The sequence below is a fragment of the Papaver somniferum genome, chromosome 8, assembly GCF_003573695.1.
Source record: "Papaver somniferum cultivar HN1 chromosome 8, ASM357369v1, whole genome shotgun sequence".
NCBI classification, from domain to species: domain Eukaryota; kingdom Viridiplantae; phylum Streptophyta; class Magnoliopsida; order Ranunculales; family Papaveraceae; genus Papaver; species Papaver somniferum.
This window is the reverse complement of record NC_039365.1, coordinates 175,802,135-175,827,564: the sequence shown is the minus strand read 5'-3', so window position 1 is coordinate 175,827,564 and position 25,430 is coordinate 175,802,135. Positions and strand designations below refer to the sequence as shown.

Sequence of the window (25,430 nt, the reverse complement as noted above, 5' to 3'; positions counted from 1 at the left end):
CGTGGTCGTGGTCGTCGTTGGTGGTGGTGGTTGGTGGGCGGCGGTGGACAATGGTGGTGGTGGTTGGCGGTGGACAGTGGTGGTGGGCAGTAGAGGTAGTGTTTTCGTTTTTTTTTGTTGTTGAATATTGGTTAGTAGTTTTGTATATACACTATACAAAAGAGGGTATTTTAGTAATGTATTAAGCTTAGAGGTATTTGTAAAGCTCATAAGGGTATTTTTGCAAGGACCTCCATAGTAGGGGTATATAGATAATGTTCCCTATTTTAAAATAAAAGAATAAAATAATAATATATAGAAAACGTTATAACAACGTTATTAAACCCGTTATAACTGTTTTCACACACGTTGTAACCGTCATATAGGAATTTCAAACCATAATTCTTTTTTATTTTCTATTTAACCGTTATAACGCCCGTTATTTTAGAATAACATATAAAAAACACGTCTTTTTTCAAAATAATGTGTTTTTTGCCAGAATATGCTCACACCCGTCAAAACGCATTATAACGGTTACGCCCAGTGTCCATGACCTGAGTCGTGACCTGTTTTTCAAACCTTGCGCTCACATAATGAGGTACACTATGTTTGGCCTTCCACACCAAAAAAAAAAATAAAATAAATAAAATAAAATTGGGTACCCCTATCAGTAATGTTTGACAAAATCGGACTCAGCCACGAAGTACTAGTATTCGTGTATCTATCACCGTTCTCGTATGTTCCTTCCTATTCAATGTATTCCTCTTCTTTTACCGTGTTCCAGTTCCAGATCTACTATTGAACTCTGTGTAAACAACAGTGAAGTGACTGCATATTCAATTCTTTATTTCCTCTATAATAAAAGGAAAACACGCAGAGGAAAATGTTAGAAAGAGCATTATCAATGAGAGGAAGAACAACACAAACAACTGAAGAAGAAGGAATCGGAGGTGGTGGAGTAGGAGGAAATGAAGAAGAAAGAGATGATGATGAATCAAAAACAAGAAAGATTTCATTAGCAATGAGAATAACAAATCTAATTACATACAAATTTGGTGTATTTTGGCCATGTTCTTTCATTATTTTCTCTTTTCTTCTTCTTGTTTCTTCTCTTATTTTTCGTTCGAGGAATTCTGTTTGTGTTTCGACTCTGGATTCAAGAAGTTTGATTGGGATTGATGGGTTGGATTCAGATTTTGGTACTCTTGGTGTTCCTTGGTGTAAGTCCTCTCTTGATCTCTTTTATTTTCAGTTTGCCCCTTTTGTTCAGTTCTTGGATCTTTCAATTCTAGGGGTTTCTTGGTAGATTTGATGTAGTTTTTCGTTATCTTTGTGGGTTTTTTATGGGATTCTGGATGTGGGATTGTCACTAATTTTAGGGTTTTTTTACTGAAATTTGTTTAATTATCAGAGAATGTTGGTATTTGTCACTGTTTTAGGACTTTTCTTAAGTTCAATTTTATGTTGATTTGCTAATTAGGATCTTGCAGAACTCGGGGTTTCTTTATTTGGACATTTGTTTGGGAATTGGTTATCTTAAAGTAGAATGTGGCATCTGCATTTGTCTAGTTATCACTGGTTAGCTCATTGGAAGATATTGGTGTAGAAGTGGCGTTTCTCAATGATTTAGGACTTGTTGTTAGTTGATATGTGTAGTGATTTGCTCATTAAGATGTTGCAGAACTTGGGTTTTCTTGATTTGAATATTGAGGTTTTCTGCAGTTTAGAGACTTTGTTTTTAGTTGATATGTGCAATGATTTGCTCATGAAGATCTGCTAAACTTGGGGTTTCTTGATTTGAATATGGATTTTTTTTTTTTGTTGTCAATTTAGGGAGTTTGATGTGTTTTGTGCTTACTGGTTAGGTCATTTTTAGTGTATAATGAACATCTGATTAGAGTAGAGTGAATTGGTATTCTAAGTGTTTGCATTAAACCCCAACTTTAATTTCTTCTCCTTGTCAAAAGGCAGATCGAAATCGGGACGAACGGTGGAATGGACAACGAAGGATTTATTAAAGGGATTGGAAGAGTTTGTGCCGATCTATGAGACACGACCAATCAAGAATAATCAGTATGGGATGGGTTTTGATCATAGTTTTGGACTTTGGTTTATGACTAGGTGGTTAAAACCTGATCTGATGATGGAGAGTGGTGCTTTCAAAGGGCATTCAACATGGGTTCTTCGTCAAGCAATGCCAGACACACCGATACTGTCACTTACACCTAGACACCCTGAGAAGTATCTTAAGAAGGGGCCTGCTTATGTTGATGGCAACTGTACTTATTTTGCTGGGAAGGATTTTGTGGATTTTGGAAATGTTGATTGGAAGAGTGTGATGAAGAAACATGGTGTTACTGACTTAAGTCGGGTTCTTATTTTCTTCGATGATCATCAAAATGAACTTAAAAGGTGCATTTTCACAAAAGTTGATTTTTAAATTCTACTTATGTTAGGGCTTATAAGTTTGTTTTTCTTGATTGGTAATTTTTTTTTTGTATACCCGTGTTGGTAGATTGAAGCAGGCACTGAAAGCTGGGTTCAAGCATTTGATCTTTGAGGATAATTACGATACTGGTACTGGTGATCATTATTCTTTGAGGCAAATATGTGACCAATCCTATATTAGAGGTGCATACTCTTACACACTAAACATCTCATTACCATTACTTGAAAATAATTGTTCTGAAGGAGTAACTGTTCATGTAGTGAAACAGTTGTTAATGTTGAATTAGTATCATTAACATAAGAATCTAGATAGACAGATAGGAAATGCTTGAGTAGCAATGCAGCTTAGAGGGAACAGGTTCTAAACAATCACCTAGTAAATAGTAATTGGATCCCTTTACATTATGTGGTTTTATCAGTGATAGATGTATTATTCTGAAGAAATACATCTCTGACTCTTTACATTATGTGATTTATGTATTGGTGATAGATATATCCTCTGAAGGAATGTATTTCTTTATCAAATGAAGAGTTAGGTACCACTGACAGTTCTCTTGTAAATATAGCATTTAAAGAAACCAGTAATATATTTTCTCCAAAATCGATCATCTTATCCGGGATTGAATTACATACTTAGAAATGATATCTGGACCAGTTGTAGGGATATGAACATGCAATGCAACCATAATAATGCTTAGTGGCATCTGATAGAGGAAGGTATTCATCATGGAAATAAATATTTCACAATTTTGCATATTCAGTTGTTTCATAAAGCTTTATGCACTGGTATTTCTTTGAAGGCATGTCTATATATCTCAGGCCTTTATTGTTGAAACAAGTGTCGAAGCACTTGAATTGCCCTCAGGATAAGTACAAGGATGTCACAATTAAATGTTAAGAAGCCCTTACCATGTTTAGCCTCAGAAGCACATAATCTTTCGGATCATTAGAAACAAAATGTCTTGATCACAGCTGTGGTTATAACTTTTGAGACTCTAGATGTAATTTAAAGATGGGTTGGGTATTAGATATTGTCAAACTTCATTTTTTGTAAGCTACTCTTGTGTGCAGGTGGTGGACATAGCTGTTTTCAAGATAGTGATGAAGCTAGAATAAGGGAGAAAAGGAAGAAGTTCTGGGAGAAGGCAGTTGATGTAGATGAACTTTGTGGGCCTGGTGAAGCATGGTGGGGTGTCAGAGGGCATATGCGAGGTGATTTCAACCACACCAACAAGGCAATATCGTATAAGGAGCATTTTCAAAACAGCAGGTTTGTTGAATCAGTTCTAGATGTATATTGGGAGCTGCCTCCAGTTGCTGGTCCATCACTGACACATCAGACACGATATGATCCTGCACGTTCAGTTGGTCCAGTTGTGGAGGATGGAAGGTTTGGCTTATTTCAAAGGTTAGGGTTAAGCAGATTTGACTCTTCTGTATTCAATGGATACACTCAGATGGTATATGTTCAGATTTCGCAATCTAGTCATTAGGATTTGTCATAAAACTTAGGATCAGTAGATCTAGCAGATGCCTTTTCGGTTTTTTCCTTTTTTCCACTTTCACGCGTAATACAGATTTTGGTGGTTCACTGATGTAGTAGAACAAAATGTTTTCATTAATCTTTTGAGAAAATTACAGATGCAATTGATCGTGTCAATTGTCTTACTCTCACACAATGCTCATGACTGAAACAGAGATATCACGTACTTATACAGAGACTCAAACAAATACAGCTAAGCAGGAATTAATCATAAACTGACACGTCTTAACTGACAGCTATTAAAGACAGGGACAGTTAACAGTTGCAGTGTTCTTTTTTTACAGATTAGTTGGAGGACTGTTGACACTAGTCCTGCCAACATTGTTCTTACAAGCAAGAGCAATATCAAAAGTTTCCAGGTTCTGGGTTCTATGAATAGTTTTCATACTAATCAAAATGAAATTACCAGGCCTAATTTTGGAAATGTTATCATTCTCTCTAGCATACATAGAGTCATGAAAGTCGAGATTAAATCTTCTTTTAACAGCATTGTGGTATAGCAATTTGAAGTGGAACAAGATCTCCATAGATTCAACTTGTATTTCTACGTTGGTGTGCTGCATTTTTGTGGCCCATCTGAAAGCTAGGTCTGCTCCTCCTATTATCCCTCCAACACCTGGATGTCCTCTCGTCCTAATGGGGTTACCTGCAAGATTTGTCATAGTTAGAGCAGTGAAAAAGGTTTGGCTATCAGGGTCTTGTAATGTGCACATCTTGATGATAATGCCAAAGGCCCCTTTAGTATAATGGCTCGTGTCATATGGAGTAATGTTATTGTCCCCAGAGGGAACATTCTCCTCAGAAATTAAAGAGAAGGTATTCGTGGTATGATCAGGAAGCTTGTGAATTCTGTGATAATTGCATAGATATTGCCTAATGCAACTTAAGGTTTGACTGGCATTTGGTTGGATGTTTCTGAAAATCAGATCACATCTTGCCTTCCAGATAAACCAGCAAGTAGTAGCATATAGGCTGTAATTCTTATTTGCATCACCTGGTAGAAACCAAGTATTCAGCCAATCAATGAAATTTGTTGCATTATCAAATATAGTGTGATAGTGACCAAGAATTTCCTGCCAAACAGAAGTGGCTGCAGGGCAATTGAGGAACATGTGTGTCATTGATTCTTCCCCACTGTTGCAGATCTGGCAGATGAGATCAATGTAATGCAGAATGCTAGCAAATTTAGCATTAGTGGGGAGAATATCATTTTGATAACTGGAGCAATATCCATATTCCATATTTCCCCCCAATTTCTAGAGGTAGTGTCATTTCTGTAGAGATTATCTATCTTGGCCTTATATAGGCTTTTGACAGAGAACTTTCCTGTGTTCTCAAGATTCCACTGAATCTTATCTTCTTCCCCAGGGTGAGTGATAAGAGTTAGAATGGCTTGAGCAATGGTAGGATTGAAGATATTTTGAATCAGGGTGTTATCCCATTGGCCACTTGTAAGGAGGATATCAACAACAATTTCAATGAAGTGTGGGCAGTTTAATGGTTTAGTAACTCTAGCTGAGATACTTGGGATCCAGATTTCCTCCCAAATTTTGATCTTTCTCCCATTGCCTATTCTCCAGGAACTGTAATGTTGAATATTTTTAATGCCTTCTAGAACCCCTTTCCATATCCAGGAGCCACCATCCTTTGGTTTAAGTTCCATATTGAGCACATTTCTGCCAAGCAGGGTACTTAGCACCATTAGCTGAAACCAAAGAGAATCTTTGTCTTGCTCTAGTCTCCATCCAATTTTGGTGATCATTGAATTGTTGAAGAGTTCCATATTCATGAAGCCTAAACCTCTCAGTTCCTTAGGTTTGCAAACTGCTGTCCAAGCTTTTGGATAGACCCTTTTGGATTCTCTAAGCTTTTACCCCAGAAGAAGTCCCTTTGAAGTTTGTTTAGATCCTGGCAGGTTTGCTTTGGAATTCTGAAGCAGTTCATTTGATATATACTAGAAGTTGATATAACTGATTTGATAAGAACTTCTCTTCCAGCTGGATTTAGTGGAAGATTTTTCCAGCTTGAGAGACTTACTTTTAACTTGTCAACTCCAGGTTCAAATGTGAGTGAAGAGAGGGTATCCTAGATATTTGCCATCCAGCTGTAGAACTTGAACACCCATAATATTACTTATTATAGGTATGAGTTCAGGGTTTGTGTCTTTACTAAAGAAGACTCCAGATTTGTTGAAGTTGATGAGCTGTCCTGATTTTTTCCCAAAAATACTTGGAATATCCAAGATATTTTGGGTTCAATCTTGTTGTCTTTGCAAAAGACCATGCAATCATCATCAAAGAGAATGTGGTTGACGGAGGGAGCATTTTTGCAAATCTTTATTCCAGTGATGAGACCCAAATCTTAAGCATAAATAAGAATTCTAGAAAGTGACTCCATGCAGAAGAGAAAGAGATAAGGGGATAATGGATCACCTTGTCTGAGACCTCTAGAAGGTTGGAAGAATTTATATGGAGAACCATTTATCAAAACTGCAGATGAGGTGGTGGATATGCATTGCTGAATTTTATTGCACCACCATTCATTGAAACCCATCTTCTTCATTATAGTGATGAGGAATTTCTAGTCCACTCTGTCAAAATCTTTAGCCATATCAATTTTGATTCTCATACTTCCCTATCACTTTTTTTTACCTCTCTTGGATCTCATTATATGTATTATTTGATGAGCAGTGGGTATGTTGTCAGAGATTTGTCTTCCATGTATGAAAACAGATTGGGATATAATTTTGTTGAGCTATGGTTTCATTGTTTTAGCTAAAATCTTGGAGATGATTTTGTAGGTTGTGTTACTGAGGATTATGGGTCTGAAATGACTTGGTGAAGAGGGGTTTTCAGCTTTAGGAATGAGGGAGATGAAGGTAGAGTTCATCTCTTTGAGCATGTGACCATAAATGAAGACATATTGCACCATTGCTACAATGTCATTTCCCAGGATCTCCCAATTTGCTTGAAAGAAGTTTGAAGGGAAGCCATCAGGTCCTGGGGCTTTGTCACCTGCCATGCTAAATAGAATTAATTTAATCTCATTATAGTCAGGAGGCCTATTTAGGATGTTGTTGTCAGTGGTAGTGATGGAAGTGGGTATGAGGTTGATGATTTCAGGGTTCATGTTTGTGGTTTCAGCAGTGGCCATTTTTAAGAAGTGACAGGTCAAACACTTTCTTACTTCTTGATAATCTGATATCCATTCCCATTTCTCATCTTAGATTGTATCAAACTTGTTTCTCCTGGTTCTACTTTTAGTTTCTCTATGAAAATAACTAGTGTTTTGATCTCCTAACTTGATGATTTGATCTCTGTTCTTAGTCTTCCAAAATTTTTCTTCAATATCCTGCCAATTTTTAAGGTTTTGTCTTACATCAGCTAGAGCTTGACCTCTGTCCATCTTGAAGTAATTGTTATGCATCCAGTGAAGGTGTTGTTTGCATCTTCTATGTTGGTTTTGATGTTACCATAAACCTCCTTATTCCACACTCTTATCTGAAGTTTGATATCTTTTAATATTCTAGCAATGATATAAGCACTTGATCCAGAGAGAGATTTACTCCAACAATCAGCTATTATTTTCCTGCAGTCCTCCTGATCCAACCAAGGACCAAAGAACTTGAAGGGAATACTTCCATTTTTCCAATTTGGATTAATTGAGCATGATAGGATGATGATCTGACCCAATGGCCAGCATATTAGAGATAATAGTGTTTGGGTATAGCAGAAGACAATTTTCAGTTGCTAAACCTCTATCAAGTCTTTGTTCAGTGAGAGAAAATCCTTTTCTCTTGTTTGACCAAGTAAAAGGGAAGCCAGTAAATCCAAGATCCACCAAATCAAGATCAAGAATTTTATTGTTGAACAAAGCAGCTTCAGAAGTGTCAATGGGATGGGAACTGGATTTTTCAGTGTCATGAAGAATAAAGTTAAAATCACCAAGAATCAACCAAGGAAGATGGTTGGTAGTTGTTGTTTTGTCCAACATTTTCCAAGAAACAGATTTACTGGCAGTATCATAAGGGCTGCCATAATAACCAGTGAAAAGCCAAGGGGGGCTATTGACAAGGCTGACTATAGCATTGATATGGTTTAGTGAGAAATCAATGATATCAATAGTGATATTACTTTTCCATATCAATGCCAATCCACCAGCATTGCCACTTACCCCTCCTGGATTGACATACCAGTAGTTGTTGACATTAATCTCATGCATAATTTTCTTTAAATTTCCCTGCTTTTGCTTAGTTTCAGAGATAAATAAGATATCAGGATTTAATTTGTTAAGCATGTCATTTAGGTACTTTTTGGTATCCCTTGTGCCTAATCCTTGAAAATTCCAAGCCAGAGACGTAAAGAATTGCCAAAAATATGACACATAAGGATACTTAGATGTTGGTCTTCTAGTGATTTTATCATAGAAAAAACATAGATGAGTGGTGAAAATAAAGCATAAATAGGAGTAGGATGAAATGAGATAGAGAAGATAAGAGTGTACCATGCTGTCAGATGTAGGAGTGTCCAAGGTACCATTAGTCAGAGAGATGCTCCCATTGTTGCTGCTGAAATCTTCATCCAGGTCCTTGAATCTCTTGAGATGTTCAGTGTCACTGCAGTTGGGGCTCTTATTGTCATCTGAAAAAGCGGGGGTCTAACAACCACACCCAATACTTTGCTTAGCAATCTGTATGGACAAACTCCAATATACTTTCTAGAGAATCAACTAGACAGTCAGACTCAATCTAGATAAAAAGTATATTAAAGAGTTTATATCTCAATCTCTCGATGGGATATATACTCAAGCAAATAGAAATCTGCGAGTCTTTATCAAATACTAGAGATATAACTTGGATGGTACCAAAGACCAATATCCAAGTGTCAATCAATTTAAATCAACAACCAAAAGGTCGAATATTCTAATTGATTGAACAACGCACAACCTGTGATATTTCAATTATATAATATAATGCGGAATAGAAATAACACAGACACCAGAATTTTGTTAACGAGGAAACCACAAATGCAGAAAAACCCCGTGACCTAGTCCAGATTGAACACACTGTATTAAGCCGCTACAGACACTAGCCTACTACAAATTAACTTCGGTTTGGACTGTAGTTGAACCCCAACCAATCTCACACTGATCCAGGGTACAATTATGCTCCTACGTCTCTGATCCCATCAGGATACTACGTACTTGATTCCCTTAGCTGATCTCACCCACAATCAAGAGTTGCTACGACCCAAAGTCGAAGACTTTAATAAACAAATTTGTATCACACAGAAAAGTCTACAGCAATAGATAAATCTGTCTCCCACGAATATACCTACGAGTTTTGTTCCGTGTTTTGATAAATCAAGGTGAACAGGAACCAATTGATCCGGACTTATATTCCCGAAGAACAACCTAGTATTATCAATCACCTCACAATAGTCTTAATCGACGCAGCGAAAAAGATATTGTGGAATCACAAACGATGAGACGAAGATGTTTGTGATTACTTTTTATCTTGCCTATCGGAGATAGAAATCTCAAGCCAATTATTACAATTGTACTCGTACGATAGAAACAACAAGATCAGATCACACAACTACAAGAAAGTAGTATCGGTCTGGCTTCACAATCCCAACGAATTATTTAAGTCGTTAACCTGGTTTAGAAGAAGAAACCAACAGTTAAAGGAGAATCGACTCTAGCTTAGCACAACTAGTATCACACAGAATGTGTGGGGATTAGTTTTCCCAGTTGCTAGAGTTCTCCCTTATATAGTCTTTCAAATCAGGGTTTGCAATCAATGTTAGCTTGGTAACAAAGCATTCCATATTTACCGTTAGATGAAAACCTTATTAGACTCAAGATAATATTTATCAACCGTTAGATCGAAAACATAGCTTGTTATACACAAATGAAATGCACGTTTCTAGGCTTGTGTAACCGTACCCAAACTTGTACATTAGTTGCTTCAACAATAGTTAACCAAATGGTTAGCCATATGATCACTTTCATATAAACCATATTCTTCTTCACCATAACTAGTTCATATGACTCAAATGAACTAGTTAGAGAGTTGTTCAATTGTAAGGAAATCTTCTGTACTACAAAAGACACAATTGAAGCAAAAACGATGTGATTCACTTGAATCGGTTCATGAACTATATAGACACGGTTTGTAATTGCATTCCTTAGTTAGTATGAATAAGTTCACAAACATCGCTTTTAGATATAACCTACTCAAGTTCGCGGACTTAATTTCCCGGATGGAGTTTACAAACTCCAGCAGAAATTCTCGGGTTTAGGAACTTTACCAGTTCGCGGACTGGGTTCGCGGACTTAGCTCACGCACTACTCCGGTTCACTTGATCAACAAAGTTCGCAAACTTCGGTTCAAGGAATAAGGACTTATACATATATGTGTTTCCACTACAATGCTTATATCCTCCAATGGTTATATAATCTAAACTCTCATTTCAATCACTGAAACATTCTCAGAGGATGTTATATAGTTGTTATTCACAAACCATTTTTCGTCAGAGCAATTTTCAAAGTGATTGAAACATAACATGACTTTCGTCACTAGGTAAAGATGAATCTGGCTAAAGCGAAAGCTTACCAACACATATTTCGAGAAATAGATAGGCGAGATAAACTCGGCTCGAAATACCAAATGTGTATAATCTAAGTCTATATAGCAAAACGACTTTTGCCTCAAGATAGGAGATAAATAGACTTTTGAGTGATAGATAAGTTCAAGTCTCCACATACCTTTTAGTCGATGAAGATATACCAGTTCCTTGAGTAGTCCTTTGTCTTGTATGATGATTTCCATGAAGTTCTTGAGCTCAACTACACTTTCTATTCTAGTCCGAGACCTTAGCTATAGTAGACTAGAAATCAAGACTTATAGTTTTGATCACTAACATTGACAAACATGCTTGAGATAGCAACGCATGCGAGTTCGACTGAGCAATGCTCTAACATCATCATTGCATGAAGAGTTCTTTCTCTTTCCTTATGGAAGAGTGAGCATTAAAGTATTTGGACTAGGATCCTCAAAGGTATGAGCCTTTTTCTTAGCTTTACAAGCCTCTTCTTTTTCAAGGCTATTTCAGTTTCCATTCTAGATTTGATTTGGTCCAAGTTAGGGAGGGTGTTGAAAGGAAAGGTTTTTATAGGAGGGGAAGCTGGGAAGTAGTTATTGGCTGCAATATGTTATTGAGGATTATCAGTATTATCGATATTATTGGATCTTGCAGCATCTTTCATTTTTGGAAGCTTTTTCATGTAGGCTCCTAGGATCTTGTTTGTCAAATCTAGTCTTTTGTTTCTGATTTAACAAGCAATAACATCAGGATGAGGAGAGGTAGGATCATCAGCAGAATTGTATTGGCTCCAAAAGTGAGAGGACTGCTAGAGTATGAGGCAATGTTGGCTATTGCCTTTTCTAGTTCTAACTGTTTAACCTTCTTCATTTTTTCTTCAAATTCAGCTGCAAGATAAGCATCAAAATAAGGTCTGTAGATGACATCTTTTCCAGCTTGGACAATTTTTTGTATTTGAGTTCTTGGTTGAGGAGATGGTTGAGGGGTTAGGAGAGTTTGATGTAGGGGATGGTGTTGGTTTTGTGTAGTGGCACAAAGGGGGCTAGGGTGATCATGGATTTTACACACCTTGCAAATTTTTATGCCATTTAGAGCATAAGCACATTCAAGCCAGTGGGAAAGAGTAGGTGTTTCAAAGGCTTCAATTCCAAATTTGAGAGATTTGGTAACATTGATGGTGAACTTAACTTCCATATTTTTCTCAAATCTATCTCTTCCATAAGGTTTATTTGCATCTTGATACAATGTTTCTGATATCAGGAATGATGTGTGTTGGGATTCTTTTGATGAGAAGCCAGATCACGACCTTTGAGAAGAGTTCTTCATCAATCAATTCAGGTCCACCAGTAGGGACACCAACTAGTACCATTAGCTTAATTATCAAAGACCTCTCTAGTGTCTCCTTTCCTCAAAGTATGATAATCTTCCTCATGAGTAGTCCTAATTATGTAGAAATTCCTCCTTCTGTTCCAATTATCAACTTCAATTCTGCTTTGCATTTCCCAGTTAGCATTAATAAAGATACTCACTCTAGAAGTTTGGAAACAGATATTGCTGCAAATTTTTCCAATAAAACAACATTTCCAATCTTGAGGTTGTTTGGTTTTGATATTCGCAGCATTAATGAAGACTTTTGGAAATATATTCTCAAAAATATTGAGGGCTGAGTTCATTGTGTGAACAATATTATCTATATTTTCAGAATTGGAGTTAGAGGTAGAAGCCATTAGAATGAATGCAGTAAAGGTGAACCGGTGTAAGGGATGTGAGTAATGTTCACTATGAAGGGAATATGTAATGTAAAATATTTTAAGAGAGAGGGAGCTAGGACATGCTTTAATTTAAAAAAAGAGTCATGGGTGTAGTTTGGAGATCTTTGTACTTGGGATAGGTTACTAGTTGTTTGTAGTTTATGGACAAAAACCAGTAGTTACTTTGACGCGAGTACTGATGATGTAACCATTTGCCGCTGAGATTAGTTTTGTTGCAGATATCATGAGCTTTGTTGGCTAATGACACCTTAGATAAATACCTGTCATGCAAGACAAAACTATATGCTGTAGTTTTAGTAATTTTGCAATTTGAAATAAGGGATGTTGATATTACCAATTTGTAGTTAATGTTGTACTTGTCAGGATTTGACGAATAGTACTGCGAAACATAGAATTTGTCGGGTCCATGTGTCGGGTCGAGGTGATGATCCATCATCCAAAATCCAGCAAAGAGGTTGTAGTGGTACTTTTGCCAATGAGATATCCAATCAGCGTTCTTTAGGCTTTCAGTTAGATTTGCTGAAATCTGGTAAGCAAACACTTTAATAACATGCGTGTTGAGCAGCGAACTGGTTCGTTCGCCAGGTGTAATAAGACTGAAGGTCCAATTCCCATCTGTCAAAAGAGAAGGGAATACAACGGCTAAGAGATGGTTCGGTACAATGTTAGCTAACCTGGTCAGGCTATTAGCATCAATTAGAAAGGTAATTGAAATGATGGGGAAAGTTGAGAAGGGTTGAGTGATGGAAGAGGTTTCTCTTCGGGAACCGCTACCCATTAATTGTAAGCCGTTTCATATCCAATCTACATGACCCTTTAAAGTATCCAATTAATCATCGGGGCGGTTTTCCAATTCCAGAGATCTTGTTCAGCTTCTCTTAATCTCAAAGAAAGGAAAACCAAATCCAAATCATCTTCATCATGGCTAACATAGAGATTAATGATGCAACAGATCGAAATGGTAAGAGCAATATGCAGGAGGTGGATATAGAGCCTCGCATTCACTGGTATCCCTACAAGTACAATGTTGATTGCTTTCCTTATGGGATTGCCTTCCCTCAAGGATGTGAATCTCCTAGCTTTGAAAAGAGTTTTGCATGGTACTTGGATGATTTGCATCACAACGTTAATGTGAAGGTGGAGTAATGTTTGGATCAAGATGGGCCTCCTGGTGTAGTTCATGAATTGTTGATCGATTCTCCTGTCGAGAGGTTGAAGCAATTTTTCAAACAGCCAAGGCCTGCACCAATTAATCAGGAAACCAGCAATCCATTTGAGGATCATAGTAAAGGTAATGTTCTAAACAAGAGCATTCCCCAATGTAAAAATGTTGAGAGAGGCCCTGGTCACCCTCCAGAAGAGCATGATGGAAATCAAGAAGAGATGCCTGACATTGTTGAGATTGGGTCTCAATCCTCCACTGCTAAACCTCGAAAACCTGGCTTAGATGATGATAATTGGGTTTTGTATGCGTATCATCCCAAATATGGTCCTTTACAAGTGCATGAGGGAGTGACTGTTGTTGCTGGTTTGAGTAGGATTGGTTTTCAACCCATAACTCTTGCAGCTGATGAGAGGTATAAGGTTCATCAATTGGCTGCTAGGACCTGGCGATATGATGAACCCATGCATTTCCCTGTAATGAATGCTCTTTGTCCTGAAACTGGTTTGATCGGCCGAGACATATTTACTGGTGGTGTACAACCCGCCACCGATACCGTTCCCGATCCAGATTATCCCACCACTATTCCTGTTGAGAGTGAGCTAAAGAACCCTGCGCCAGAGCCCTATAATGATGAAGATGAAGTTGATGCTGGTCCAAGTGAGGTTGTTGGTTCTTCCCAAATATCTAAGCATAAGCGACGAGTTGCTGAGTTTTCTGTTCGCATGACTCGTAGCCGGACTCGGAGTGTCAGCCAAGGCACTCGGAGCAAGGTTTGGCAGCAGCAGCAGTAAGTAGCATTTATGTTCTTCCAAATCAAGCATCTGTAAATTATAGTTGTTGTTGTTGTTGTTTTTTATAAAATTTCTTGAGTTTAGAGAGGGGGGATTTAAGATTTGGTTTAATTTCTGGAAGAAGCATTGCTTTTTGTTTAGATTCTTTTGATTGGCACTGACCCTTTTGGGTCTGTAAGAATAATTAGATTTTGTACTTTGGTGGTTTGAAAATAGTTGTTGGGTTAAATTTTTTTTGACAGTATTGGTAATGTGGTTAATTATACAGGTCATAGTTTAGGCTAGATTGAGGTTCATTCTGATTTAGCAGGTAGACTATAAAGCCATGATGAAACATAGATAGAGGATGGGGGATATGAGAGAATAGATCTTGCTAGAGGAGAGACTGAGTTTTGGCTTAAAGTTTTCATTTGAAGGGGGATGTAGGAATTAAAAAGTACTAGGATTACTATCAGAGACAGTAATCATGCCTGTGTTTTCAAAGCTTCCGACAATACTTGTGAAGCCTTTTATTAGAGCACTGCTCGGTTGAACCCACTAGCGTTGGTATGTCAAGTTAGTTGTCAATTTTAGGTTCCAAAATGCATTCTTGATTTAGCATACTAAAGATAGTTTCAGACTAGATTAGGTCTAAGAAGTTGAATCGAAGCTATTCTTAAAGGATGAAGATTGAAGACTACAAGAAGACATCAAGAAGTACTTCATCAACAAAGGTATGTGATTGATTTCATTTGGATTCTTGTTCAATTCTACCTTTCTAATATATCAAGATAAATGCTCACTCTATGTAACAATTCCAATGACGGTAAATATACATTTATGTATATATACTTGAGGTTATTTGATTCATGACCTTGGAGACAATAACCTTTATCCTTATAAAGAATCTCATGTTATTGTGAATGAGCTTATGAATCCAACGAGCCAAGAATCACTCAATTCCGAGTTATAACGATGAAGTTATGAGTGATTTAATAAAGTTCGTTAGTAGGAAACAATTCATGGGATGTTTGTAACAGTTCATGGACTTGGGCCCAATTACGTGACTAAAAGCTATTTTTGGTCAAGTTGGTGATGTTTCCTGTCTACGCAAGATGGCTATTAATCCAAACCTATTTGATTACCATATTAAAGTGTTTGTGATAACTTTTAATTCCTGCCTAAGTTAGAATGTGATTTATTCACATAAATAAATATTTTCTAATTAATTATTAATGCATAATATTTGTAACTTAGGAAAGACTCCCATATTTAGGAGAGTCTTGAAAAAAGAAAATAAATTAACTTAGCTTCCAAGATATTGTTCATTATAAATAAAGGGTTCGTGAGTTTACACGTTTTTCATCCCTTTTGGAAAATAGGCGTAAACTTTGCAGGTTGTTTCCATGTCTTTTGTTCTCCGTGAACAAGAGTGAGATAAAGTCTTTGTATTGGGGATCACAAAGCCAAGTTGAATTAAATCTTCATGATTGATTATACAACTTGTAATCTAGGATTTTCACCTCTTATCTATTCTAAGGTTTTCTCATCTGATATAAAACCATTCAAGAGTTGTTGATCATAAACCCTAGGTTTTGATAGATTTTAATTTCCGATTGTATACCAATACTTGTTAGTCGAAATCGGAGACTAGAAATAAAAACTTCTATTGAGGCATCTCATAAGAATCCTTGAGAAGTTTTAAACAAGATATCTCTAGATTTATTCTAGTTGTTCTTGTTGTAGAGTTATTAGGTTTCTCTTCCTTTTATTGAAGAGTATAATAATCCCTAATCTACAAGTTTGTTTTGATATTATTTTTACCTAGTAATTTTTTTATCAAAACAAACATAAGATTTCCAAAACCTTGATTCATATCTAAAGGGAAATCAAACTGGTGTTTTGTGCAAACAAAATATCGAAATCGTACCAATCGTGTTGTGGTATCTTCTAAAGAGAGCCTCGGGTTCTTCTAGAAGATTTGTGTGAAGAATTTCTAAAGAGAATCAATATTCTGCTAGGAGTTCTACAAGTGCTGAAGAAGGTATTACATCTAGTCCGAATAGGTAGTAGGAAATTGGTGTAACAGCTTATAATCAGTGTGTGTTTATTCTGGACTAGGTCCCGGTGTTTTTCTGCATTTGCGGTTTCCTCGTTAACAAAATTCTGGTGTATGTGTTATTTCTTTTCCGCATTATATTTCATTTATATAATAGAAATATCACAAGTTATACGTTAAGATCAATCAGTTCTTATATCCGGCCTTAGGGTTGTTGAGTGAATTGATTGACACTTGAACATTGGTCTTTGGTACCGTTCAAGTTAATCCTCTTATATTCAATCGGGCTCGCAAATCCCTATTTGCTGATTGCGGATTGAATCAAGAGATAGAGATATGAAACTATTTGATATACTTTTGATAGATTGAGTCTAACTGTCTAGTTGATTGTCTTGAAAGCATATTGGAGTTTGTCTATTCAGATTGCCAAACGAAATATTGGGTGTGGTTGTTAGACCCACGCTTTTTCAATTGGTATCAGAGCAGGAAAACACGCTAAGACCTCATAAGTCTGTGTTTGTAGCAATCTGATTCTATGGACAGAGGTGTTATCTCTATAAACATACCACCAACCTTCGACGGCACGAACTATTTATAGTGGAAAGTTTCTATGCGTTCTTTCATTCAAGCGCGAGATTTTCAATCATGGGTTCGTATTGTTAATGGCTATGATCCTCCATCAGTTACAGTAGACGGTGTAACTGTTGAAAAGAATATTGGTGATTATAATGATCTTGAGATTCTTGTTGCAAAGCAAAATTCTGAAGGATTAAATGTGATCATCCACGCCATTACCCCAGATCTTCAGCACCATGTTACTACGTGTAATAAGTCTAAAGATGCTTGGGATATCTTAGAAACCGTATTCGAAGGGAATGCCGCAGAGAAAGAAGCAAGGCTTCAAAATATATCTTCTGACTGGGAAAACCTTCGCATGTCTGATGATGAAACCTTTGATGAGTTTAAGAAAATACTTTCTCAAATAGTTAACTCCTTATTTGCGTTAGGAAGAACTATTCCGGAGAAAGATATTGTGTGCAAAATTCTCAGGTCTCTACCATCAAGATACGAGTCTAAGAAACATGCCATTGAAGAAGGAAACGATCTTTCTATACTCCCCAGAAATATTCTTGCTGGAAATCTAAAGATCTTTGATAATGAACACGCAAGAAAAGAGGTGATTTCTCTTAAAGCTGCAAACAATTCTGAATCCTCTAAGGATAAATCTGGTACGCCAGATACTAAGGATGTTACTCCACGACAATTTAGAAAATTCTTGAGAGACAGGGAAAAGAGTTTTTCTAAAAATGTAACATCTCCTAAGGATGATGTACAATGCTATAATTGTCGTGGTTTCGGCCACTTTTCTTCAGTATGTCCTAGCTGGAGCCGTAGACAATCGGCATATGCAGCAGATTTGCCTACTCTTGATGATGGACCTGAATTTTATAATCCCCAAGAGTTGGCTGGCGAGGTTGCATTAGCTTCTGGAAAAATTCTTGCGGATACTGATTCTGATTCTGACAAAGAAGTGTTCCATGTGGATCTAGTTGCTAATAACCTTCATAAAGAAAGTCATAAAAAACTCTCGGAAGCTGAAGACACCATTTTCAATGAGTAAGTTAAATATGACAGACTTCTAGTCGAAATAAAGACTTGGAAGACCAACATGATTCTAGTGGTGCAAGAGATTATCTCAACGAAATACGAAAGCTTAAAGAAGAAATTGCCGAAGGTCGTGATCGGGAAATTATTCTTCAAGCAAAGCTAGATAACTTGAAAAACATTGAGATGAACTTGTTATTTTATTCAGAACGAAAAGATCTCAAAGTTCAATATGAATCATCCAAGGATAATCTAGTTATTGCGCTTGAGAAGGTCAAAAGTTTGGAAGAAGAAAACTCGAGCTTAAAAGATAGGTTTTCTAGAAATAGCAGCTCAGATAAATTAACCTCGATATTGGGAGCATGTAGAATTCATCGTGATACACGGGGATTGGGCTATAAAGGAATATACGCTCCTAGTATTTGTAAAGAGGTAAAATTTGCCAAAGCTAAAGATTTTTCTCAACCAAAACCTTCCATGGTTGACAAAAATAAAGTATCTCTATCAACTGATGATAACGAAAAGAGGAAATCCTGGCAAGCTCCAAAGCAAGCACAAAAACATTCAGGTAACACTAAACATAACTTTTTCCATTCTACTAAACATTTTTTTTATTATGGAAAACCAGGTCACTTGCAAAGGAATTGCAGATTTCTTAAACGAGATAAAACCAGATATTATTCTATTAAGATGACAAGATCTGATGTTCCAAACTGGAGAAAAACTGAGTCTCATAATATCATTTCTTTCAGTATTCCCCCCAAGAAGTTCCATAATTATGTTGGGGAGAAAAAAGAAATACGTTGCTCCAAAAGCTGCTCAGAAATGGGTATCAAAGAAGACCAATAAAGCAACGAGTACTATTTAGAAGGATCTCCCAGACAAGAGTTCGATAAGGGATAACATCTTAAAAAGTTATGGAACAATTATTGAAAGTTTCAAGGAAGTTGTTAAATTCCTAGATTTCATGTTTGATTTTGTTTCGAATACCTGTCGTGAGCAAGATTTTGCTCACCTCAACACAACCTGATTGTGTTGAAAATGCATCCTCACCATGAAGCCCTATTAAATGCGGTGAGGATTGCAAAAGAATTGAGGGGCACATCTTATGTTGGGTAATTTCTGAATATGTGGAAAAATTTATTGTTTCGAGCTGAGTCTAACTCGCTTACATATTTATCAAAATATGTGTTGGTAAGCCTTCGCTTCAAACAAGTTCATCTTTACCTAGTGACGAAAGTCATGATATGTTTCAATCACTTTGAAAATTGCTTTGACGAAAAATGGTGTAACAACTGTATAACGTCCTCTAAGAATGTTTCAATGATTGGAATGAGTGTTTAGATTACATAACCAATGATGGACATAAGCATTATTGTGGAAACACATTTATGTATAATTCCTATTCCTTGAACCAAATTTTGCGAACTTTGTTGATCAAGAGAACCGGAAGAATGGCGTTAGCCAAGTCCGTGAACTGCCGGAGTTCTCAAACCCGAGAATTTCTGCTGGAGTTGTCAAACTATTTGCACGAACCCAGTCCGCGAACCGGCGAAGTTATTATACCCGAGAATTTCTGCTGGAGTTTGTAAACTATACCGGTAACTTAAGTCCGCGAACTAAGTCTGCGAACTTGAGTTGGTTATATCTAAAGATGATTTTTCGTGAACTTATATTTATATAAACTAAGGAATGAAAGTTTGCAAACCGTGTCTATAAAGTTCATCAATCGATTCGAGTGAATCAAAATCGTTTTTGCTTCAATTGTGTCTTGTGTAGTTACATAATATTTCCTTGGAATTGAACAACTCTCTAACTAGTTCACTTGAGTCATTTGAACTAGTTATGGTTCAGATGAATATGGCTAGATACCACGTGTATGAGTCTTAATTACCTAACTTGATTTATGATTGGAATTTTTAAATATAACAGGTTAGAAGCAATTATCAAAGCCATGGATGTTGGTTTTTATTGTCAAAGAATCTTTTTCATACTCTTATGGTAACCATTCTTGGTGTAAATCCTTATGGAAAATATTATTCTTCCTTCTAAGCATATCAATTCTTGTTCATACAAGTTTGTATCTTAGAAAATATGATCACAATATTTGATCTTCATGATTACATAGTGTGTATTATTACCATGAGATAGTTCTATTGTTCAGTAACTTGATCTCATGAGAAACTTTCAATGATTGGTTCTTAGTTCGTATCTACTTGTGGGTTTTTTAAAATCCAATATATAAATCCTTATCTCTGGAGTAAGGTCACTCTCGTTGTTATTTCGGGAATGATATCTAATGGGGGAGAGTATTCTTAAATGAACTTGTGCTTAATTGTCATATCTTTGTAGGGAGAAGCGGGTTTGGAACATGTAGGAGTTAACTTATATCTTAATAAACTCCTTGATGAAGTCACTAAGTTTCGACTCTGTGTTATCGTCTAAACAAAGTTGATATGTTTCTTTATTTTGGTCATGAAGTGTCTCAGTGAAAATTTCATGAGGATCCCACTAGTCTTCGTGCCTTTGCCAATTTGTATTGACAAAAAGGTGGAGAATTGATGTGTAGTTCACACTACAAAAACATATGGTTTACGGATCATTATGTAAGGGGGAGTGGTTTTCATGTTGAGATGGAGTATTGACTAAGGGGGACTGATACATATCACCGTAGTATTATTGTCAAAGTTGTGATACAATGAAACTTTGATGCTGTGTAATAATACTATGATGGATCTTCAACAAGTACAGGATGAACATGTGAAGAGTTGAAGAACCAAGGAAATCAATCTTGTCAATTTTGCTTTTAACAAGTACAAACCATATGTAAAATGGTTTTGTCACTAAAATTGACAAAGGGGGAGATTGTTAGAGCACTGCTCGGTTGAACCCACTAGCGTTGGTATGTCAATTTTAGTTGCCAAAATGCATTCTTGATTTAGCATACTAAAGATAGTTTTGAACTAGATTAGGTCTAAGAAGTTGAATCGAAGCTATTCATAAAGGATGAAGATTGAAGATTAAAGACTACAAGAAGACATCAACAAGTACTTCATCAACAAAGGTATGTGATTGATTTCATTTAGATTCTTGTTCAATTCAACCTTTCTAATCTATCAAGATAAATGCTCACTCTATGGAATAATTCCAATGACGGTAAATGTACATTTATGTATATATACTTGAGGTTATTTGATTCATGACCTTGGAGACAATAACCTTTATCCTTATAAAGAATCTCATGTTATAGTGAATGAGCTTATGAATCCAACGAGCCAAGAATCACTCAATTCCGAGTTATAACGATGAAGTTATGAGTGATTTATTAAAGTTTGTTAGTAGGAAACAATTCATGGCTGTTTGTAACAGTTCATGGACTTGGGCCCAATTACGTGACTAAAAGCTATTTTTGGTAAAGTTGGTGATGTTTCCTTGTCTAAGCAAGATGGCAATTAATCCAAACATATTTGATTACCATATTAAAGTGTTTGTGATAACTTTTAATTCCTGTCTAAGTTAGAACGTGATTTATTCACATAAATAAATATTTGCTAATTAATTATTATGCATAATATTTGTAACTTAGGAAAGACTCCCATATTTAGGAGAGTCTTGAAAAAGGAAAATAGCTTTGCTTAGCTTCCAAGCTATTGTTCATTATAAATAAAGGGTTCGTGAGTTTACACGTTTTTCATCCCTTTTGGAAAATAGGCGTAAGCTTTGCAGGTTGTTTCCATGTCTTCTGTTCTCCGTGAACAAGAGTGAGATAAAGTTTTTTTATTGGGGATCACAAAGCCAAGTTGAATTAAATCTTCGTGATTGATTATACAACTTGTAATCTAGATTTTTCACCTCTTGTCTATTCTAAGGTTTTCTCTTCTGATATAAAACCATTCAAGAGTTGTTGATCATAAACCCTAGGTTTTTATAGATTTCAGTTTCCAATCGTATACCGGCACTTGTTAGTCGAAATCGGAGACTAGAAAGAAAAACTTCTATTGAGGCATCTCATAAAAATCCTTGAGAAGTTTTATACAAGATATCTCTAGATTTATTCTAGTTGTTCTTGTTGTAGAGTTATTAGGTTTCTCTTCCTTTTATTTAAGAGTATAATAATCCCTAATCTACAAGTTTGTTTTGATATTACTTTTACCTAGTAATTGTTTTTATCAAAACAAACACAAGATTTCCAAAACCTTGATTCATAACTAAAGGGAAATCAAACCGGTGTTTTGTGCAAACAAAATATCGAATCGTATCAATCGTGTTGTGGTATCTTCTAAATAGAGCCTCGGGTTCTTCTAGAAGATTTGTGTGAAGAATTTCTAAAGAGAATCGGTATTCTGCTAGGAGTCCTACAAGTGCTGAAGAAGGTATTACATCTAGTCCGAATAGGTAGTAGGAAATTGGTGTGACAGCTTATAATCAGTGTGTGTTTATTCTGGACTAGGTCCCGGTGTTTTTCTGCATTTGCGGTTTCCTTGTTAACAAAATTCTGGTGTATGTGTTATTTCTTTTCCGCATTATATTTCATTTATATAATAGAAATATCACAGGTTGTACGTTAAGATCAATCAGTTCTTATATCCGGCCTTAGGGTTGTTGAGTGAATTGATTGACACTTGAACATTGGTCTTTGGTACCGTTCAAGTTAATCCTCTTATATTCAATCGGGATCGCAAATCCCTATTTGCTGATTGCGGATTGAATCAAGAGATAGAGATATAAAACTCTTTGATATACTTTTTATAGATTGAGTCTAACTGTCTAGTTGATTCTCTTGAAAGTATATTGGAGTTTGTCTATTCAGATTGCCAAACAAAATATTGGGTGTGGTTGTTAGACCCCCTTGATTCTTGTAATTTCGGTGATTTCTATTTGATCAGTGAACTTTGTGGTAGATGTGATTGTTGTGAGATTCCTGCTTTCTGTATTGTCTGTGATTGTTGTGAATGCTGTGATTCCTTTGATTCCTATGTTCTCTGTGATTGCTTTGTTGTGCATGTGTCCGGTGACTTGAGAGATATCGTGATTAATGCTATTACATATACAGTGGTGAGTTTTCTTAGATTTTTCCATTGAAAGTTTCAAAAGAATTTCCAGAAAGCATAGAAATTATCACTGATTAGGTTAATGTGTTGATATTCATTGAGAAGAGAATCAACTGAAGAAAGTCCGGCGAAAAATCCGGTGGAAACTAGCCGTTAGCTCAGGTTACGACAAGCATAACGGCTATTTCGAGCCGGGGAGAGAAGGAAAACAGAGAAGAAAACAAGAAAATCCGCGGAGAAGAGAGAGAGTGATTCGTACAAGAAAAGAGAGAGCATATCTTGTGAACCGGTTATACACTAACATTTGCAATGTAATATTAGTGTAAACTAGAAAATACTGCATCTATTATTATCCCCCTTCAAGCTGAAGTTTGGCAGAAAAAACTTTCACCTTGTCACATAGATAGATAAATCGTGGTCCAGCTAAACCTTTGGTAAAAGTATCTGTCACCTGATCAACGATAGAAATGTAGTTAACATCTAGAACCTTGGGCCGCACAAGCTGTCTGATGAAATGATTACCCACTTCTAAATGCTTTGTACGATTGTGAAAAACATGATTAGATGACAGATAAATGACATTCACATTGTTACATTGAATAACAGGAGGTATGGGTAAGAATATATGAAGATCTTTAAATAGTTGACACGGCCAAACTACTTGTGCTGATGTTTGAGCTAGACTTTGATATTCAACTTCTGTTGAGCTTCTTGACACAATATTTTGCTTCTTACTTGACCAAGAAATTGGATTGGACCCAAAAAATATGCAATAACCTCCTGTACTCCTCCTTGTATTTGGATCTCCAGCCCAATGAGCATCACAGAACCCATGTACTGCCATAAATCCCTTTGTAAAAAGAATACCATGATCAATAGTTCCTTTGATGTATCTTAGAATCCTCTTAGCAGTAAGAAAAAATACATATGTTAGATTTTACATGTGCTGACACACTTTATTAACAACATATCTGATTTAGAACAAAACAGTTATTTAATTTGCTTAGATCAGAGAGAAACGGTACAAGACGTAGAGAAATAAAGTTAAAGGAGGGGTCAAGTCTTGTGGAACATGAATAAGTGGGCCGGAGGGCCGTAAAAATGTAAAGGCTGAAATATACAACGAAAAATTAGGCGCAGGCCCAAAAAAAATAATATTCTCGTTGTCAGGCCCACAATTAATTTTAGGTACTGTGACACCTATAGTTATTTCCGTGACATCCATAATTATATGAAATTATTAAAAATGCTTACATGACGGATTATGCATCCGCATGACCGATTATGCATCAGGGGTATAATTGGCAACGCAACTTGGATATAACATATCTATGGATGCATAACATGTTATGTAGATATTATTGTAGGTGCATGACAAGTTATGCAGCCTTATTTTTTGTTAGTTTCAATACTAAGAAAAAAGTAGCTGCATAACGTGTTATGCAACCGTCTTCTGGACTGCATAACAAGTTATGCAAAAAAAAAAAAAAAACTGCAAAACGTGTTATGCAACCAATTTCGAGAATGCATAATCTGTTATGCATCACTATTCACACCTCCATTTTCTTTTAAATGCACGTCGCACGCACACCAAACCCATTTGCAGTTCCATCTCCTTTGCCTTGCCACTGCAACATCTTTTTAGCTCAGAAAGTAGTATTTAATTGTTTGATGACGCAATATGTAACAACACAAGAAACCGACAGTCCAAATAACCCTTTTCATGAGAAGTCTAAAAGAAATAAAAACATTGAAGCAAGGCCTGCAAGCACATAACAGCCTTGGTATACTTGTCTTTCTCCACCCAACCTGTAATCAGAACTTCCAATCTTCTTAAGCATGGTTCAAATGGAAAATATATCATTTTGAACGTAAAGCTTCCTTATGATGTCGGCATTAAATGGAAGATATGACAGGAAAACCATTCTAGCACTATGAATTATGGTTATTGATAAACACAACCATTATGTATAACATTATAGTCCCATTTAATCATGATAAACATTTCCAAGCACTACGACCAAAGGTATATGGTGTATCTTAGATCAGATAAATCACATGGAGTCCACACCCCATAATCTGTAAGAAATGGACTTCTCATGTGCTTTCAGTTATAACCAAATGAATTTTAAGTTAACTGGTACGAGAATCAAGAAATGACATACTAACTAATCTAAAGCAACTAATATTAAAAAAAAAAAATCATTAGGAATCCATCTTACTAACATAAAAATTGAATCAAAGAAGGAGCAAACGAGATCAATGTAAATATATTACCTTTGGATTGGATGTCCTGATTTCATATGATATATATATATATATATATATATATATATCATATTTCCGTTTGGAGAGTCAAAATTGAAAATTCTCTAAATAATTCAACACCTCCTTGTAACCATGATATCGTTGATTATCTCTCTGACTATAATC

General features: G+C 36.2%; 1 protein-coding gene across 2 annotated transcripts; it reads left to right on the top strand.

Moving 5' to 3' along the window:
* The first annotated feature begins 713 nt into the window (after positions 1 to 713).
* Positions 714 to 4,087, top strand: LOC113304039. 2 transcript variants are annotated; one of them, XM_026553144.1, is made up of 4 exons: positions 714 to 1,199; positions 1,947 to 2,391; positions 2,495 to 2,610; positions 3,499 to 4,087. In XM_026553144.1, the coding sequence occupies exons 1-4, from the start codon at positions 863 to 865 to the stop codon at positions 3,918 to 3,920; spliced, it is 1,320 nt and encodes a 439-aa protein (XP_026408929.1). In that variant the 5' UTR covers positions 714 to 862; the 3' UTR covers positions 3,921 to 4,087. The 2 variants fall into 2 exon arrangements, with proteins under 2 accessions (XP_026408929.1, XP_026408930.1); XM_026553145.1 differs by having other exon boundaries at positions 886 to 1,199; positions 1,951 to 2,391.
* The last annotated feature ends 21,343 nt before the right edge of the window (positions 4,088 to 25,430 follow it).